Genomic DNA, 18,748 nt, shown 5'->3' with positions numbered 1-18,748 from the left:
CTATATATGCCCCTGTGAATCTGAGGATGGAAAAAGGCAAGATATAAATGTAACAAATTAAATATAGATTGACAATGCCACCCAAAGGAGTTATACAAAAACTAGCAGTAAAGCCCGTTGTGGAAATAAATACGAGATCTAGAAAGAGGCTCTGGGGCAGTGCTCTGGCTCTGAGCAAACAGTGTCATTTTGCTGTGGTGACCTCAGCAGGGTATAATGGCAGAGTCCACTGTTTTCTCCAGAGGAACTGATCTCTGCTCCCTGAAGAGCAGTTGTAATTTTGAGTGATCTGTAGCCCTCACCTGGAAATTGGCAACAATTGTTACCCAGGACGAAATGGCTGGTTTGGAGGGTGGAGTCTATGGCATTCTACCTGTCTGATGTCCCACCCCTCCGCAAACCCCACCCTCTCCAGGCTCCACCCCTCAAATCCCCAGGAATTTGCCAGCCTGGAGTTGGCAACCCCATCTCCTTCGCAGCTAACCATCAACCTACCATTATCTGCCCCTTTGACTTCAGCTGACTTCCGCCCTCCCTTCTGCAGAGCAATTGTAATTTTGAGTGGTCTCCAGCCCTCACCTGGAGATTGGCAACAATGGTTCCCCATGAGGGACTGAGTGGTTTGGAGGGTGGAGTCTATGGCATTGTACCTGTCTGAGGTCCCACCCCTCCTCAAACCTCACCCTCTTCAGGCTCCATCCCTCAAATCTCCAGGAATTTCCCATCGGGAGTTGGCAACCCTATCAGGATTGGCCCCAATATGTTTTCTCCCAAAGGGCAAAGTAGGTGACTGGACCAAACTTAGTTGCCTACCAACAGGCACTGAGGGGAAAGTAGGGTTGCCAGCTATAAGGAGGGAAATACCTGGAGTGTTGGGGGGTGGATTCTGTAGAGGGCAGCATGGGGGGGGCGGGGGCGGAAGGACTCAGCAGGTATAATGTCATAAGGTCTACCCTCCAAAGCAGGCATTTTCTCCAGGGGAAACTGTCATCTAGAGATCAATTTTAGCAGTGGGAGATCTCCAGGTCCCACCTGGAGATTGGCAACCCTAGGGGAAAGTCAGCTGCACAGCAGGGGGTTGAAGAGAATGGTTTGATGGGTGCTGGGCCAAGATTGGCAACAATAGTTACCCAGGAGCAAATAGCTGGGTTGGAGGGTGGAGTCTATGGCACTGTAACCTGTCTGAGGTCCCCCGCTCCGGCCTCCACTCCTCAAATCTCCAGGATTTTCCATACCTAAAGCTGGCAACTTTATCTCCTCCCCTCTCAGTAGCCTCTTATTTTGCCTTAAATTGGTTTTGATGCCAGCAGAGTGAGAAAATGCCAGAGGCTCTGGGTGGGTGCCTCATCGTAAATGCACCAAACAATTCCTAAAGATTTGCCAAAACACTACTCTGTCGACAAATTGCAGCACTTTGAATTAGCACCAGAGCTTTAAGAGCTCTCCAGCTGTCACCTGGAGACTGGCAACAGCTTGTTTGGAGGGTGGGGAGTATGGCATTGTATCTGTCTGAGGTCCTCCTCTTTCTCTTCCTCCTCCTCCTCCTCAGACCCCACCCTCAGCAGGCTTCATTCCTAAACTATCCTGGAAGTTTCCAACCTGGAGTTGGCAACCCTATGTCCTTTCCAGGCAACCAACAGCCTAACCTTTATCTGCCTGTCTGTCTTCAAGTTCCCTCCCCCCCCCCCACAGCCTCTGCCTAGGGAAAGCAGCTGTCATCATTCTCCTCTCCCCCTATGAGGTATGTTAAGGTTGAAAGTGTGTGAATGGTCCATAATCCCCCAGGCAGCTTTTAAAACATGATCCTGGGACCTACACACCACCAGACATTCCAGCTGCCTTGCGGGTGGGGGGAGTATGAGGTGTGGAATGGAGTGAAGTCCAATCAGCTTCCATATGCAAAAGACCTTGAAGGTTCCATATGCAACTGACATTCCAACTGCCTTGCGGGGAGGGGGGTGAGTTTGAGGTGTGGAATGCAGTGAAGTCCAATCAGCTTCCATATGCAAAAGACCTTGAAACGCTGGGCGGGACTGCACAAAGCAGCCAGTCAATCCAGCCAGTGTCTTCTGACTGACAGTTCAAGCGTCCATACACTAAAGGGGCCAAATTTAGAATGTTCATATAGAATGTTCTTACTCAATTATATATAAGGAGAGATGCCAGCAAGGAACTATCAGCCTCTCCCAATAAGATACAAATTCTGTCAAATCGATCTTTCTCCCCTTTCTTTTTCCTCCACTATTTTGTGTGTCTTGTCATTTTAGTTGTCAAGCCTATGCACAGGGGACTGTCTGTATTACTGTTAGCATAAGCTACTTGGGGAGAAAACAGTCTGGGAAGTGGGATATAAACACACAACATTAACACAGCAGGGGAAAGATGAGGCTAGATTTTTTTCCTTAGGATGCCAGTTTTCCCACATACAGCGAGCTCCCCTCCCCCATGAAACAGCACTAAAAAAGTGACGTACACACCCATCCCAAGTTTGAAGTGGTGTAGTACAAAGGAGGACCATACTTCAGAACTTGAGGTGAAGGACAGGTCACAGCCTGAACCATCTGAGTGTTATCTCACTAATATACTCCTTGCCTTACAGGTCCCCTCTGATCTTTGTTCATTTTTGGCATCCTGTAATTAAGTTACAGTCATACATTATTATTCTTCTATTATATGGTTAATCTTTTTGCAAAAAAGTAGGTGTGGTAGATCATGTCTCAATGCAGTATGTAATTTTATGCACAGTACTCATGCACACACACCCTTTCCCTCCCCCCCAAAATAGAGGATCTTTGCTAATACATGTAGCCTGCAGATAAAACCCCACTATATCCAGTTTTTATTGGCTTAGACTGACAACCAGACTCTGCCAAGAGGAATGTAACTAAGAAAGGCCCAGTGAGAGGAGATGGAACTGAGATTTACCAAACGTTTTGCTGCAGCAACTTTCTGTATTGACCCCAAAGATCCCTGCTGATTCCAAGGTACTGATTTCTTAGACTGCAAAAAGAAATTAATAAAAGAGAACTATTCCACACTCAGGTAGTATTTGCAAACAAGCCAGTGGAGAAAAACAACCAGACAGCATAAAGGTTTGTTCCAGACTGTGCTACCCTAATCTGTCTAAAGCCTACTTCACAGGCTACAACTAGGAAATCTTCAATTAGGTTCTCCCACTTTCTGTTTTTGTTTGTTAGCTTGTTTAGTAATTAGCAGGCCATGCTGACGATACCAGGGTGTCAAACATATGGCCCAGGGGCCAGATCAGGCCCCTGGAGGGTTTCTATCAGGCCAGCAGTGGAACTGGCTGCCTTCTGCTTCTTCTTCCAGTTCTGCTGCTGCTGTGTCATCGTAGGTTTGCAGCTTACAGATACACACCTGAACAGCATACTCAAGATTGCAACTGCACAGACATTTTGATGCAATAATTCAGAGCAAGACGTGTCAGTTATCAGACACTGTTAAATAAACAAAATTTTGCAAGAGTGCTAAGTAGAAAAACACCTTTGTGTTTGTGTCCTTTATAAATTATCTCCACTACCTGGCATTACATTTTATGACACACATGGCCTGGCCCAACAAGGTCTCATTTATGTCAGATCTGGACCCCATTATAAATGAGTTCAACACCCCTGGACTATACTGAAAAATAGGGAAGGGCTCTGAAGAAATAGAATTTTTAACCCTTCTACCTGTTCAATGAAAACCATACCTCCCCCCCCACACACACACTACAATTATCTCAGTGAAGAGATGAGACGGGAACCACAGGCTCCAAAAGTCAGAATCTACACTTCCTTTTTCCTGTGCAGAATTAAATGCAGCTTCAAGGAAGGAGGGGAAATTGCATTAAGCACAAGGAAAAGGTTAAACATGCCCTCCCATTTCTCCCCAAATAGGGATGCTAATCAGTTTTTTAAAAAAATTCAAGTGATACTAATTGATGACCTTCCTAGTTTGGTCAGAGGATGGGCTTCAGATTGCCATGCTGTTTCCATCACCCTTAGGATACAGACATGCTGTGGGGTGCACAGTTTGTACTATCTTTTGTTCATGCACCTGTTTTGCCCAGTTAGGTTTGGGGCCACAGTTGCATTAACAGACTTCTGTAGAGCCACATACACACAAGGTGTGTACTAAATCCACCCCCATGCTTGTTCTATGCACTTCATTCACAGTCAGCCTCTGTTCCCTTCTTCATGTACAGAGGTTCACTTTGCCTGTTTGTCTGCAAAATTATTTTGCCACAAAAAATTAAAACTCAGTCATTATATTGTCATACACATACAAACCTCATGGACACAGAAAAGTTTGAAATGACATAGGCACCATCTGCTAAATTCTAAAAAAATTAAAAAGTGGCTCAGGTAATGTTTCTCTACGTGTGTGTGTGTGTGTGTGTGTGTGTGTGTGTGTGTGTGAGAGAGAGAGAGAGAGAGAGAGAGAGAGAGAGAGAGAGAGAGAGAGAAACAGACAGACAGACAGACAGACAGAGACAGAGTAAAGTGATTTAGCAGCTATTCCTTCCACTAGCCCAAAAAGGGGATGTATGGGATCCACCAAATAAGTCCACAGAAGTATTTAATCAAATAGAATTACTTCCTTTAGGCAAAATGAAGGGATGGGAAGCAAAACGAAGGTAATTCCCACATAAGCAAAATGAGCTACGGGACTGGGTGCAAAAGCAACAACAGTGAATCAAGTAAAATCTCCTCTTTTCCTCTCTTCCATTCATGGCTTGCATCTTGATCTTATTACTTGATTAAGTCTACAGGGCCTCAGGTTCAAACATTGACTTAGCCACGAAACTCAGTCTGTGACCTACCTCATAACTAGCTCCAGCTCACAGAGTTATTATGAGGATAAAAGGTAAGGGATGAAGATGTACAGCCTTACTCTCTTTGGGGGGAAAGGTGGATAAAAATATAAATGAATGAACAAATTAATTAAATGACTAGATAGGCCAAGAACACATATATTTCCTTTAAAATCTATTAGATAGCCTCAAGCCTGTTCTTCAGAAAGAGAAGGCAGCCACAGATATGCACACACCATTGTGCTTCCCTTACACAAATCAATGAGTGCTGCATTTTCATCTTTGTGTACGGAGTTGCAGAAACCACATTGTGGGCTGGGTTACATTTCTGTTAATCCTGAGCTTGCCTCCCCAATGTTCCCCCAGACTTTATCTGGCTTCTCCCGTCAGCTAACCCAGCTCTCCCAAGTCTAGTCTGCCTCTGTGAGCAACCAATGCCTTGGATTTCGTCCATGAAGCATTCTCCCCTGATTCAACATCTCCACATTTAGCAAAGCAAATCTACTGGAAGGAGCCCAGCATCCCTTCCCTTGTTGGAACCCAGGCTGTGGTGAATCATCTGGGTGGGGCTCATCTGGCAGCTCCCACCCTGCTGTGGAGTGAGGCAGGCAGCGTGAGACTCTTGTTATGCAGCACACACTATCAGCCAAAACTATGGGGGGAGACTGGGAAAGAGAAGGAGGTAGATGAGCAGGAGTGAGGGAGGACTGCACTGAAGTAGCTTGTCATTATATGCAGCTGGCTTAGTATTTATAAACTATCCATAATCAGCATTAATCATTGGATTTATGAACACCACAATGGCTTTTTCCATAAAACTCCAGGTGGCTCTCTCTAACTTCAAGCCCAGACCGTGGAAACAGAAAGCTACATACATGCAGTGGCTCAGTGGGAAAGAATCTTAAGCTACACTGTCAGATTCAGAGGAAGGGTTGCCAGCTCTGGGTTGGGAAATACCTGGAGATTTGGGGGTGGAGCTTGGGGTGGGATCCCAGTGGGGTATAATGCCGCAGAGGTCACCCTCCAAAGCAGCAATCTTTGTCCAGGGGAATGGTCTCTGTTGCCTGAAAATCAGTTATTCCAGGAGGTCTCCAGACCCCACCTGGGGGTTGGAAACCCTAAAGAGGCCTCAGTGCTAGGCGCTTCATGATCCCATTCCAGGCTACTACTTTTATCTCACAAGGAAGTCGTCCTGTCCCATCTCCTTATCAACTTTTCCAGGCAAAATTCAGCATATAGCTTAGGAACCCAGTGAGAGTTAAACCTATGGAGATAAAAATAGCAGACAGAAAAAGTGGTGATTTCCCCCTCATTCCCTGGTGTTAGCAGTCTGCTCACAAATTCCATATCCTCAGCCTCTGGGAATGAGCTCACCTTACCAGCCACCTTCTCCTCCCCCTCAAATTACAATGATCTAAACACATACACAAATACTCCTGTGGTTTTGCTCACTGAAGGCCCCAAAAGCTGCTCTCACTGCATTAGCTCATCTGGACAGTAGAAAGCCAAGGGAAAAATTTGTTATGAAGAGACCACACTAGCAGTATCCTGGTCTAAGGCAAAGGACACGCAGGGCTAAGGAATCATTGGTCCATTTCAACAGTGTGGTATTGACACTACTCCTGCTCTGAAAAGAACTGGAATTATTCACTTAATGTGTGTCTCAGGATAAAGTTCCCCATTGTACCAAAGTCTCTCAGAAAGGGTAAACAAGTTTAATCTAGCCAATGGTAACAGGTGTTCAGAGGGAAGCTTTGGAACAGGAAGCACATGCATGACTAAATACAGGATTTATACTAAGGAGCTCAGAGCCAAATCCATTCTTTTCCTAACTGCTTCTCTGAATATCTTTAAAAACAATAAGGATGCTCACAAAATTTCTTCCCGGATTTTGATTGCATCATCATGAACCAACACAGCATCAAATTGAGTAATTTTTTGGTCCTTGTTTTGGTTTGTTTGGAGGGGCATTGTAAAGACTGTTGCATGTGTTCAGTTCATCCCAGATGCAGGCTTCCATTCTGTCTATTCATTCGCATATTTTTTTCCTTCTAGGTAAGCCGTATGTATAGGCAAACATGTATTCAAATACTTTTAAAAATATACAATTCCATCAGCATTCCTTTTTGTTAGTAAAAAAGTTACTATCCTTTAAATTTTGTATGTCATTTTATATTACTTCCTCCATCCCCTGGTATCCTGTTCTACTTGTTCCCAAGACATGCTATGTTAAAATGGTTTATATATTTTTCTCCTTCTGTTCCTCTATGTTTTAGCAAAACTGGGAATTGACAGGGCTCTAGGCACCAACAGGTTTTGCATTTAAAAAAAAACAATTGTTTGTTATGTATGTCATGTACATTGCTCAGGAAAAAGAACTAATGCAAATTATTTAAGAAAAGCACCAATGTAAGTTAATTATAGAAATGCTCCAAGAACAAACAGAAGACAGGCAATGAAGAATTCCCAGGACAGGCAAACCACTGAAAATTTACTTCTGCCTACTACAAGCAAACAAGACGGAGCTAAATTCTTACTGACAGGGTTGCCACAAGCCCAGAGTATAATGTGCTGTCCCTTTAATAGAGGCTTATTGGGATGCTATTTACCAAGCAATGTTATTTACCTCTGTGAAGGAACAGACTCTCAAGCCCCATTGCCTTGGATCCCAGGTTTATTCAATAAACTTTGGAGGACATTTTCATTAGCAATCATGGTTTGGGGGTTTTTTCCCAGCAGCACTCTCAATATGACACGCTGTGTACATTTATAAAATTGGCATCTCTAGGTACATATGCTTTGACAGCCGCTATAGAGACAACTCCTACCCCACAGGCCTATTTGAATCACAGAGCAGATGCCCAAGAAGAAAAAGCAGAATACCTGCATTTAATGTAACTATAATTTTGTAGTAATAGCATCTTAATTTTAAAAAATGTGTAACTGTCAACAGACTGTGCTCAGAATGTGACTGAGTACCAAGGTTGCCGTTTCAAAAAAGTTGACCAAGCAGTATGAAAAATTCTGTGCTTCTCACTGGATGAGCAACGCTGGTTCCTCTGTTCTATGGATTCCAGGAAATGGGGGTGGGAGGCAAAGGTGGGCCAGTGTGGGTGTGATCAACTGAAGTAATATGGTAAACCTAAATATCAGATTGCCCTACCTTGGATAGCCCAGGCTAGTCTGAGCTGGTCAGATCTTGGAAGCTAGGCAGGGTCAGCCTTGGTTAGTATTTGGATGGGAGACCACCAAGGAAGTCTATGGTTGCTATGCACTGGCAGGCAATGGCAAACTACCTCTGTTTGTGTCCTGCCTTGAAAACCCTATAGGTTTGCAGCGACTTGATGGCAAACAAATAAAAAAAGTCTCACTACCACCATGGCCAGAAGAAGAAAGAATCCAGGCTCAGAGGCCTTACCTGTGAGTTACTTGGGAACCCCGCAGGCTAGACATGGTCTCCTCCAGGTTCTGCCGCAGATCCAGTACATTCTGCACTGTTCTCTTTCTCTGAGATTCAGGATCTGTAGGGAGAAAGATATTACAGTTACATGTGAACTGCAGAGAGAGAGTGAGAGAGAGAGATACACTTGCTGTATTGACTTCAAGTGTGGGCTCCCCGAAACTTTCACTAATCAGTTATACACTGGAAGATCTAGATTCAAATCAAAGCATAGTGGATTACATTCTGCAAGTAGAACATCAAAAATCTGATGCTCTACAAACTTTCTAGTACAGCAGCTGCAATCTACAAAAAGTCTAGGGAAAAATATCTTACAGACGCACACACACACACACACATATGCCCTAATGCTACATAAAAGCCATTTCCAGCTCTCCCACTGGCTATGCTGTGCACTCCATCAGCCACTGGCCCCTCAACCGCCACTCAAGAGTACTCATGTGCCATTGGCTGGGTGCTGGGTCTGCTCCTCTCCCCTGCCCACTGCCAGCCCGGCCACTTCCCTGAGAGAATAAACTGCCAAAATGGCTGTCTCTCCTGATGAAGACACTCCTGCGTTTGGCTGACGACTGAAATGACCGTTCCCTTCAGGAAGAGGCTTCTACTGCTGCCGCTTCTCCTGCTTGGCTCCTCAAAGGTTGGCTGGCTACTGAGGTGAGCCAGCGGCTATCAAATCATTCCCTTCTCCTCCTACAGTTGGGCTAATTTCCCCCTCAATGGCTGTTGACAGGCAACCAAGCTTGGTTCTGTCAGTATAAAGGTGGGGGGAGGAGACCCTTTCCAGGCCTACTTTGGCCTTTGTAGGGAACTCACTTGGGCCAGTCCTGACTAGAGTTGACAGCTTCAAGTTGGGAAATTCCTGGACATTTTGTGGTGGAGTCAATGGAAGCCAGGGTTTGGGGAGGGGAGAGGCCTCAGGTGAATAGAATCCCATAGAGTCCACCCTTCAAAGCAGTTATTTTCTCCAGGGGGAGAGAGAGATCTGTTGTCTGGAGTTCAGTTGTGATACCAGGTAATCTTCAGGCTCTGCCTGGAGGTTAGCTAACCTAGGCCTGGCAGCGCCCTCTGGGTGACTTGATGACACCTGACTTTACATGGCCTGACTTTACAGGGCCTGGCTGCTTTCTCCTGTTCACCAACAGCAGCCCCCCCCCCCCCGGACAGGCCATGTAGCATAGCAGTTAGTGCTTCAGAGCAGGGTCTGTGGAAGTTGAGTGGGTGATTTCGGACCAGTCACAGACTTTCAGCCTAACCTACCTCACAGGGTTGTTGGGCAGATCAAAAAGGGGAGAGGAGAATGATGTAAGCTGCTTTGGTCCCCACTGTGGAGAAAGACTGTACTTTTCCTCCTGGGAAACCATTATTGCCAATCTCCAGGTGAGGACTGGAGATCACTCAGAACTACAACTGCCCTCCAGATGGCAGAGATTAGTTCCCCTGTGGCATTATACCCTGCTGAGGTGGTGCAGGGTCTGCCAGTCCCAGGTTCTTGCTGTGGAAGCTAATTGGGTGATTTCAGACCACTCACAGACTTTTAGCCTAACCTACCTCACCGGGTTATTGTGCATATCAAAAGAGGGAGAGGAGAATGATGTGAGCTGCTTTGGTCCCCCTTGTGGAGAAAGACTACTTTTCCTGGGTAGAGGCTGCAGGGAGCAAGGAGGAGTTGGAAACCTGAGGTCAGAAGGGCAGATAATAGCTGGGAAAGAGATAGGGTTGCCGGCTCCAGGTTGGAAAATTCCTGGAGATTTGAGGGGTGGAGCCTGGAGAGGTTGGGGTTTGAGGAGGTGTGGGACCTCAGACAGGTCCACAGACTCTACCCTCCAAACTAGCCATTGCCTCCTGGAGAACCATCATTGCCAATCTCCAGGTGAGGGCTGGAGATCACTCAGAGTTACAGCTGCTCTTCAGATGGCAGAGATCAGTTCCCCTGGAGAAAACGGTGGACTCTGTGTCATTATATCCTGCCGAGGTCACCACACCAAATTGATGCTGAGTGCCCAAGGCTGGGGCACCGGCCAGAGTCTCTTTCTAGAGCTCACTGTATTTATTTCCACAAAGGGCTTTATTCCTATTATATATAATATATAAAAGCCAAGCCATGCTGGCGATGACTCACCTACTCTCCCATTGGCCACTGGGGAAGCTGCCTTGGCACCTATTGGCCCATCCCGGCTGCTCCATTCTTATACCCACACTTTTGTTGCATTGCACTTGGGAGCTGTAGTTCTCAGGTGGCCTTACTGCAGCCATAGAAAAGGGAATTAGAACTACAGCTCCCAGGTTGGGAGTCCCAAGAGGCTGTGGGGCATTAGCAGGGTGTCAGTTGAAGTGTTAATCAGTTAAACAGGAATTGGGGGGAAGGGAAGGCCTGGACATCTGCCTGAATTACAATTGATCTCCATACTACAGAGATCTGTCCCCATGGAGAAAATAGCAGTATATGGCAGTATACTTCACTGAAGCTCTTCAACAAACATGGACCTCCCCTAAGTATTGCCAATCTCCAGCTATTACAACTTATCTCTAGATGATTCAGATCAGTTCTCCTGGAGAAAATGACTGCTTTGGGCAGTGGACTCAATGGCCTTATATCCTACTGAGGTCCCTCCCCACCCCAAACCCTGCCCTTCCCAGGCTCTACCCCTCAAAACTACAGGTATTTCCCAACCCAGAGTTGGCAAACCTGTACCTGGCTACAGAATTGCTTTCCAGACCCTTGGAACCCAGAAAACATTGTATAAGAGAAGATGCTTTTCTACCTTAGCTGCCACTGCATAGCCCCAAATCAACATAAGTCAGGGTGGAGAGAACCATACCTTTTACCATGTGGCTCTCCTCCCATACTACCCACTTGGGACAGCAAAATGACTTGAGACAGCCCTGCCTCATAGCTAAGCAGAAGGAAATAAACATGGCTCGCCTCCCTCTATTTCCCCCTTCCCTTTCCCACCAGCCACAGCCAGGACACTCACCTATAGCCTCTTTCTAGAGCTCATTGTATATCTTGCCACAATGAGCCTTACTCCTGGTGAGGGAAGAACCTTCCTGGTCAGCTAGGCACAAATGTATGCAGTTGCTTTATACTGAACTAGACTACTGGTCCATCTAGCTCAGTCTTGTCAACTCATCAATGGCTCTCCAAAGTCTATGGGAGAAAATGGTCTTTCTGAGCATCTGCTTCTTGAGATCCTTCAGCTTGATATGCTAGGGACAGAACCCAACACACAATTCTGTGCATAAAGCTTGTGCTTTATCATTGAGCCATGTTTTAGTTGCGCAGCTGTGTTGGTCTTCCACAGAAGAGCAAGAATCCAGCAGGGTATAAGCTTTCGAGAATCAAAGATCATTGGTCAGATACCTGATGAAGGGAACTTTGACTTTCAGAAGCTTATATCCTGGAAATCTTCTTGGACTCAAATCTTGCTCATCAAGCCATGGGCTTTCAAATGGATGGCAAGCTGAACCATTACAAAATGCAGGATCCACACGTATCTACAATACAAGGTAACTGCAGACAATCACATAAGGGCAGGCAACAGCAAAACAAGGTTGAATGAATCCACCTTGAATTCCCATTCCAGAATATATCTGTTCTAATGTACACATGCAAGCCATAACAATGTAATGTTTCATGAATTCAGGCAGGCAGAAGGTTCCTTGCCAACTATAGTGCTGCTCCCAAGACTAGTTCTAGCAATGCTGAACTGGTGCCTAGTGCTAATCAGCAGCTGTGGTTGGTCATTAAGGCAGCCTGAACCACAGAAAGATGCCTTGTTGGGTGGATTTGATTATTACTTTTTGAAAATTACAGCAGATTCTTTTTTTCCTTGTGTTTTATAAGGCTTGAGGCGTGGGTGGAGCACGGCCAGCGGACTGCAGTGTTGCCTCCCCAGCTCAGCCCATTACTCTGTCCTATTTTCTGCTGGCACAGCCCACCTGGCAATCAAAGTGAAATCACAAATCCCAGCCTGCATCCTGCTCATAAACCCAGCAGACAGGAGAAAAATTGTACAACCCCCTTCCCCTCATACTGTGAAAGATTTTTGCAAGTGGTTCTCAGCCCAGCCAGAAGATGTGCGGTGATAATAGTGGGGGTGGGTGGGGGAGAGTCATTTTTATATAGCAAAACAGGAGCTATAATGGAAACACTGGGCAAGCAGCCAGCTGATTGAAGCTAGAATGAATGGCAGCAGCTGATATACTCAGCAGCAGGTATGTTCATTCTCTTGGATATGAGCTGCTGCTGCTGCTCTCAGGAATTCCTTCCTGCAGGAATTTGGAGTTCAGTACTCTGTTTGAAGGCTGCGCTCACTGTCAGGGAGAGCAGAACAGACACCCTCAGCTGCACAGTTTTTGAATGCCAGTAGGTCAAGATGCAAGAAAAAGCAAATCTGGGTTTAAGGATGGAGTACTAACCGCTGCTATGTGGCTCATTCTAAGTAGGTGAGTAGGACAAATATTTATTTAAAAGATCACATTCTGCAGAAGCTCTCAGAATACAGACAGTTCAATTCGAGTCCAGTAGCAGCTTAGAAACCAACAAGATATTCGGGGTATGACCTTCTAGAGTCAAAGCTCCCTTCATCAGAATATAGCTTCCAATGAGGTTTATGAAGCAATATACACATAAAAATCATGTTTTTAAAAAGCTAAACTAGTAAAATATCACCACCTACAGTGGCTAATAGTATTGACCAAAAAGCTTGGGCAAATAAACAAAAAGTTCTACCCAGTGCCTAAATTCAAAAGGCTAGGCACTGGGCAAACAGATAAGTGATGGGAATTCCACTAACTAAGGCGTCATTGCAGAAAAGGCCTTCTCTCTAGTAGCCCCCACAGTACACACAGAGAAGGGCCCCTACCAAGCACCTTAAATATGAAGATCAAGGCTTGATAAGGGCAGTGAAATTCAGAATGGGCAGGGGAGTGTTAAAGGGCAATTAGTGGAGACCAGAGAAGGTGGGTATAGGGCCAACTGGGGAGGGGGGAGAATGGGCTATTTGGCCTTTTGTCAATTTGTAGGCATTTGATCAGTTTCGCAGCTTGGTATGTGCATCCCTGCCTGATCAAATGTTCTCAGCTTAGAAATGTGTACTTCAGCAAATAGGAAATGTGAATTGTTAGTTCTAAAAACTTTTTTGTTAAGTGATATAGATTTCATTGTTCTTTTTTGGGTGCTGTATTCTGATTTCATGCATGCTCTTTTTAAAAGCTGCTATTATAGCTAGGGGCCCAAAAAGTTCTCTGGACTTTTGAGGGAGCCTGGGTGGGTGACACACTCCATCACATTATACAACGGGGCCAGGCCACCAGCAGCCCATGCCAGTTCAGCCACCAGCCCAGACATCAATTTCAAGGATCCCCCCCACTGCCTTAAAAATGCATCCTCAGCTGTTTCTGCTGGCATTTAGCCACTGAGCTCTTTAACACAAACACCCTCCTCCCAGATATAAATAGTACAGGTTCTGTTAGAGTAGCAGCTGAAACTCATTAGGAAAGAACGTCATCAAAATCTCTGCTGCTGTTCTCATAGGATTACAGGACCCCTTGCCTGCATCTTAAGCCACAAAAGAATATGTCAATGTGCACTGGCAGCCCTTGCTCAGTTCAAAATATGACTCTTGTTAAAAATAAGTTGCCAACCAGGGCCAAAGTACCAGAGTTGGCACTCAGCAGACAGTCTGACACACCCATTGCTGTCAAGTGGATATGATCAGCTGTTTTCCTAAACTACTTTTAGGAATCACCACCACCACCCATCCAAATCAAGCACCTTCCCTGTGAGAGCTGCCAACAAGTACAGTTCTTGGTCTTAAATAGAGAAAGGAAGACTGATAAATGCACTACTATGGAGGTAGGAGGGGTATGAGAATGAGATACATTTATTCATATAAATAAATAGAAGACTGCTGCTCCATCCACTTGTAAACCTCTTTGAAATAATTATAGTTCCCTGGGATAGACTGAAGGACATATTCTTAACAGATTCTTATACTCTCATCTCCCTTATATATAAAAGCCGAATGGTGGTGGCACTTCTCTAGAACATTCCACACGCTCCGGAATTGGTTGGCGCCCTGGTGTGTCACTCAGAATCAGTCCCTATCCACTGGCTGCATTGCTTGAGTCTCGCCTCCAACATTCTAAACAGTTTGCTGTTCTTCTCCCCCCACCCCCAAGCCAGTCAGAACAGAGAGGTTATTTGCATATGCAGCCTCATTGGCCTTTGCCTCTGAACACAAAGGTCGTTTGCATATGCGACTTGATTGGCTTTTGCCTCTAACATTCTAAACAGTTTGCTGTTCTGAGGTAAAATGTGTCCAATCTCCAGGTGAGGGCTGGAGATCACTCAGAATTACAACTGCTTTCCAGATGGCAGAGATCAGTTCCCCTGGAGAAAATGGTGGGCTCTGTATCCTTATATGCTGCTGAGGTGGCCCCCGTATGACAGCCAATGTGATGTAGCAGTCAGGGCTTCAGAGCACGGGAGAGGCTGCAGGTGTGGGGGGGTGGAAAGTTGAAGAGTGAGGGGGAAATAAAGGTAGGTTGATGATTGGCTGAGAAGGAGATAGGGTTGCCAACTCCAGGTGGGAAATTCCTGGAGATGTGAGAGATGGAGCCTGGAGAGGGTGAGGTTTCAGGAGGCGTGGGACCTCAGACAGGTACAAAGCCATAGACTCCACCCTCCAAACCAACCATTCCCTTCTGGGGAACCATCATTGCCAATCTCCAGGTGAGGGCAAAATTACAACTGTTCTTTAGGTAGCAGAGATCAGTTCCTCTGGAGAAAATGGTGGACTCAGTGTCATTATACTCTGCTGAGGTCACCACAGCAAATTGACACTGAGCGTCCAAGGCCGGGGCACCCGCCCAGAGCCTCTTTCTAGAGTTTGTTATATTTATTTCCACAACGGGCCTTTTTCCTAGTTGTCTATAACAGGGTTTTCTCTTCCCCTTTCCTGAGCAAGGAAGCAATTGGTTCAAACCATGCAATTCAAATGCAGTTCCAGATGTTGTAGCCTGCAGCAGCCAGGATGAAACCCAGCTATTATACATACAGTAGCAGCAGGGTACAAACCTGAGGTGAGAGTTCAAACCACACAAAGAGCTTAAAGGGTACTCTTGGGCCACAAGGAGTGGGACAGGCCCCTGTCCAATCTGGATGTACATACTTAAAATAATAGACCCCAGCTGCATATAGAATCTCTGCACTAAACACACATTATACCTTCAGTAAGGTCTTGCAATAAAAGCTGGAATAAAGAGCTAATGGATTATGACCTGATGCCAAGATGATAGCTATAATAAATAAATAGCATGCAACAGGATATCATGTATGCTCAAACAAGTTTGAAGGTAATGCATAAGCTCCTAATTGGTACAAAATGCAGCAGCCCAGCTTTTGTTTGAGATTAGCAATATGGAACATTTAACATCTGCTCTTCAACATCTTCATTCATTACTTATTTGCTTTCAAGATGCTACCTATTGCCTATGAAGCCCTTCAGGTCCTGGGATCCTTATACCTAACAGACTTTGGCAGCTCACAGTGGGAACCGTACAAGACTGTGAGTTTCAAGAAAAAGAAAGATGGCGCTGAATCATATGAACAGCTGCATGAGGCTCAAAGACTTAGGGGCACCAGAAGATGGTAAGCTACTTTCACCTCTGTCTCTGGGGCCAACAACCAATGCTTCCTCTAAGCCATGGAGTGTTGTGTGAAAAAATTCTACTTTGTGAGCTACTGGCATTAAAGTTGCGAGCAAGTGATTTGGCTACTGCATAAATTAGTTTGCTCTGGAGCCATCCTTCCTGAGCTAACACAACAATGTGTGAGACGGAGGCTAAGAAACTGTGAGCTAGCTCACTCTAACTCATCTTAGAGGGAACATTGCCAACAACAATGTAAAGTTATATGTTCCATGCCGGGGGAGGGGGGGGGCAAGAGAACCACCATCTATCTGGAGCTGGGTGAGGTGCCATTTATGAGAGCTGGGGTGGTGTAGTGGATGGTATCATCCAGATTCAAGTTTAAATCCCCACTTACCAGGGAATTACTGGGTGACTTTGGGCCATTCATATTCTCATAGGCTGCTTCCACATGGGGGCAATTTCCCACTGTGGACTCATTGCCACTGTAAATACAGAAGCATTTGGAACTGCAATGGGGCATCCACATGGTGTAATTCTTGGACTTTCCCTCATCTCACATGTCATTTTCATACACATCCCATCAACAGATGACCTCTTCCCCAGATTTATTTTTAAAATCCCTCCAGTGGCGAGGAGTGGCAGGGAGAAGATGAAGAGAGGAAATAGTGCCAGATATGGGTAGAGAACTTCAAAAATGTGAACCTTACAGCCCTGACCTGGATAGGTCACATCTCAGAAGCTAAGCAGGGCTGACCGTGGCAGGTATCTGGATGGGAGACCTCCAAAGAATAGCATGGTTGGGAGGCAGAGGCTGGCTATCAAGCCACTCCTCTGAACGTCCACCATGCCCCAGTAGGAGTCGCCAGAGGTTGCCATGACTTCCAGGTAGGGGCACATACAAGAAAGAAAGAAAGAAAGAAAGAAAGAAAGAAAGAAAGAAAGAAAGAAAGAAAGAAAGAAAGAAAGAAAGAAAGAAAGAAAGAAAGAGAAAGAAAGAAAGAAAGAAAGAAAGAAAGAAAGAAAGAAAGAAAGAAAGAAAGAAAGAAAGAAAGAAAGAAAGAAAGAAAGAAAGAAAGAAAGAAAGAAAGAAACTTCCTGTTCACATGCAAGCTAACTCACTTTGATTCTGATGTTTCCTAAAGTACTAGATCAAAGCACAGTCCTGAAACATGACAGCAAAAAATGGGAAGGAGGATTAAAAAGGGGGAAAACAAACTCAACCCGAAATATATCAGCTCTGTTTGAAGGGTCGTGTCACACACATCCTTGGGAAATTTCATACCAGATTACTATATCATTGAAGATTTCATTGTGGGTATGAGAAGGCATGAGAAGTTATCCATGGCCTATTCCATAAATTTACAGCAACCACACAGCATATGAGAAAGCAACACCTGGCTTCAGTTTATATGTATTTGCTTCTGGATATGTGTGTGTGTGTTTAATCATAGTATTATTGACCACTGAGGAAGACACTACAGGGTGAACTGTGTATGGTCCTATTGGTCATTTGTTATAGGCATCAGCTATGTATGTGCAATCATCAACTCTGTATGTAAAATGATGAATGCTTATTTCAAGCTCCTGTTGATGTCCTATGAAGTCTGACCTTCAGATCGCTTGTTTTTAATATTTTTATATTTGCTATTGTATAGACCATATATAAAATATATATCTATGATACTATTCATCTTTAAGTTGGCCTGACCCTTCGAACAGTGCTAGCAAAGAAAGGGAAACCATGAAAGGTGACTAGAAGAAGGTGACTTCATATGGATGCTCAGAAAAATCCCGATGTGGTAGAAGGCAGGGTAGAGCAAGTTGTCCATGTGGAAGCAGCAGCCATACCAGAATTCATATGCAGGCTGGAGAAGAGAGTTTAATAAGTTTTGGCTACATTTTGTTGAGAATAGGTCCTAAAGAATGAATTTTGTGCTCATTGCTAGTTAGATTCAGATGATGAAAGCATCATTTATGATGCTTTAAGAGTTGTGTTGCCCTGCTTCCACCTGCATCCCTATGCAATTCATAACTACGTTTTTTTTTTAAAAAATGCTTCATTATAAAACAATGACCCCTCTGAAACAAACTGCCCTAAGTGGCTGCGATGGAATTCTCATTATAGTCACCACTATTTGGCTTCTCCTTGCCAAAGAAGCAGGAAATCCAGGAGGGACAAATGCCTCTTCTTTGTCGATACTACAAGGTGGATCCCCCCCCTTACTTCTTTTTTTACAAGCTGTGTTTCCTGTGCATTTTCACACACCCCAAAAATCAGACAAGCAAAGCTTTTTTTTGCTGTAGAAGTAAGTGATAGGAAAACAAGGACACAAAACCCACTAACTACATATTAGCAGTAGCCAATATAACACAAAACAGTATTCAGCTTTGAGGGCTCTAAAATTCATTAGGCTATATGATACAGAGGAAGATAAGATGTTTTAGGCCATGATCTTAAAGCCTCTTGTAAGCATCCTGTGTGGAATGCTAAGCCTGAAGCACCATTTTTCTCTCCCCCTTAACATTCATCCTGATAAGGAGTTCTGGAGAACTTGGAAGCTTGCACATTGCTTTTTGTCATTTTGGTTGGTCTTAAATAGTTTCACAAAGATTTAGAAGCAAGAACTTTTTTTTTTAAGTGGCCATGTTCTGACAAGAAGAGCTTGTCTCCTGGAACTCTTAAAGAAACATGCCATCTTCAGGCAGAAGGAGGTAGTAACCCTACTTAGCATTATTATATAGTAGTATCTGAAGAAAAGATTCTCAAAACTACAGCAAGCTTTTCTGAGTCACAAGACAGTTTGATCTCTCAAGGA

The 18,748-nt window shown here is 44.8% G+C and overlaps 1 protein-coding gene across 1 annotated transcript in view; it reads right to left on the bottom strand.

Moving 5' to 3' along the window:
* NAV1 (neuron navigator 1) overlaps nt 1–18,748 on the bottom strand; it is a 336,027-nt gene that overhangs the window by 148,372 nt on the left and 168,907 nt on the right. The window contains exon 5 of the mRNA XM_015424681.1: nt 8,235–8,337. Within this exon, the coding sequence (XP_015280167.1) occupies nt 8,235–8,337 (103 nt within the window). The remainder of the gene's footprint in view (nt 1–8,234; nt 8,338–18,748) is intronic.

Source organism: Gekko japonicus, unplaced genomic scaffold (genome assembly GCF_001447785.1).
Source record: "Gekko japonicus isolate JY-2015 unplaced genomic scaffold, Gekko_japonicus_V1.1 scaffold640, whole genome shotgun sequence".
In the NCBI taxonomy this organism is placed as follows: Eukaryota; Metazoa; Chordata; class Lepidosauria; order Squamata; family Gekkonidae; genus Gekko; species Gekko japonicus.
This window is presented reverse-complemented; position numbering and strand designations above follow the sequence as displayed.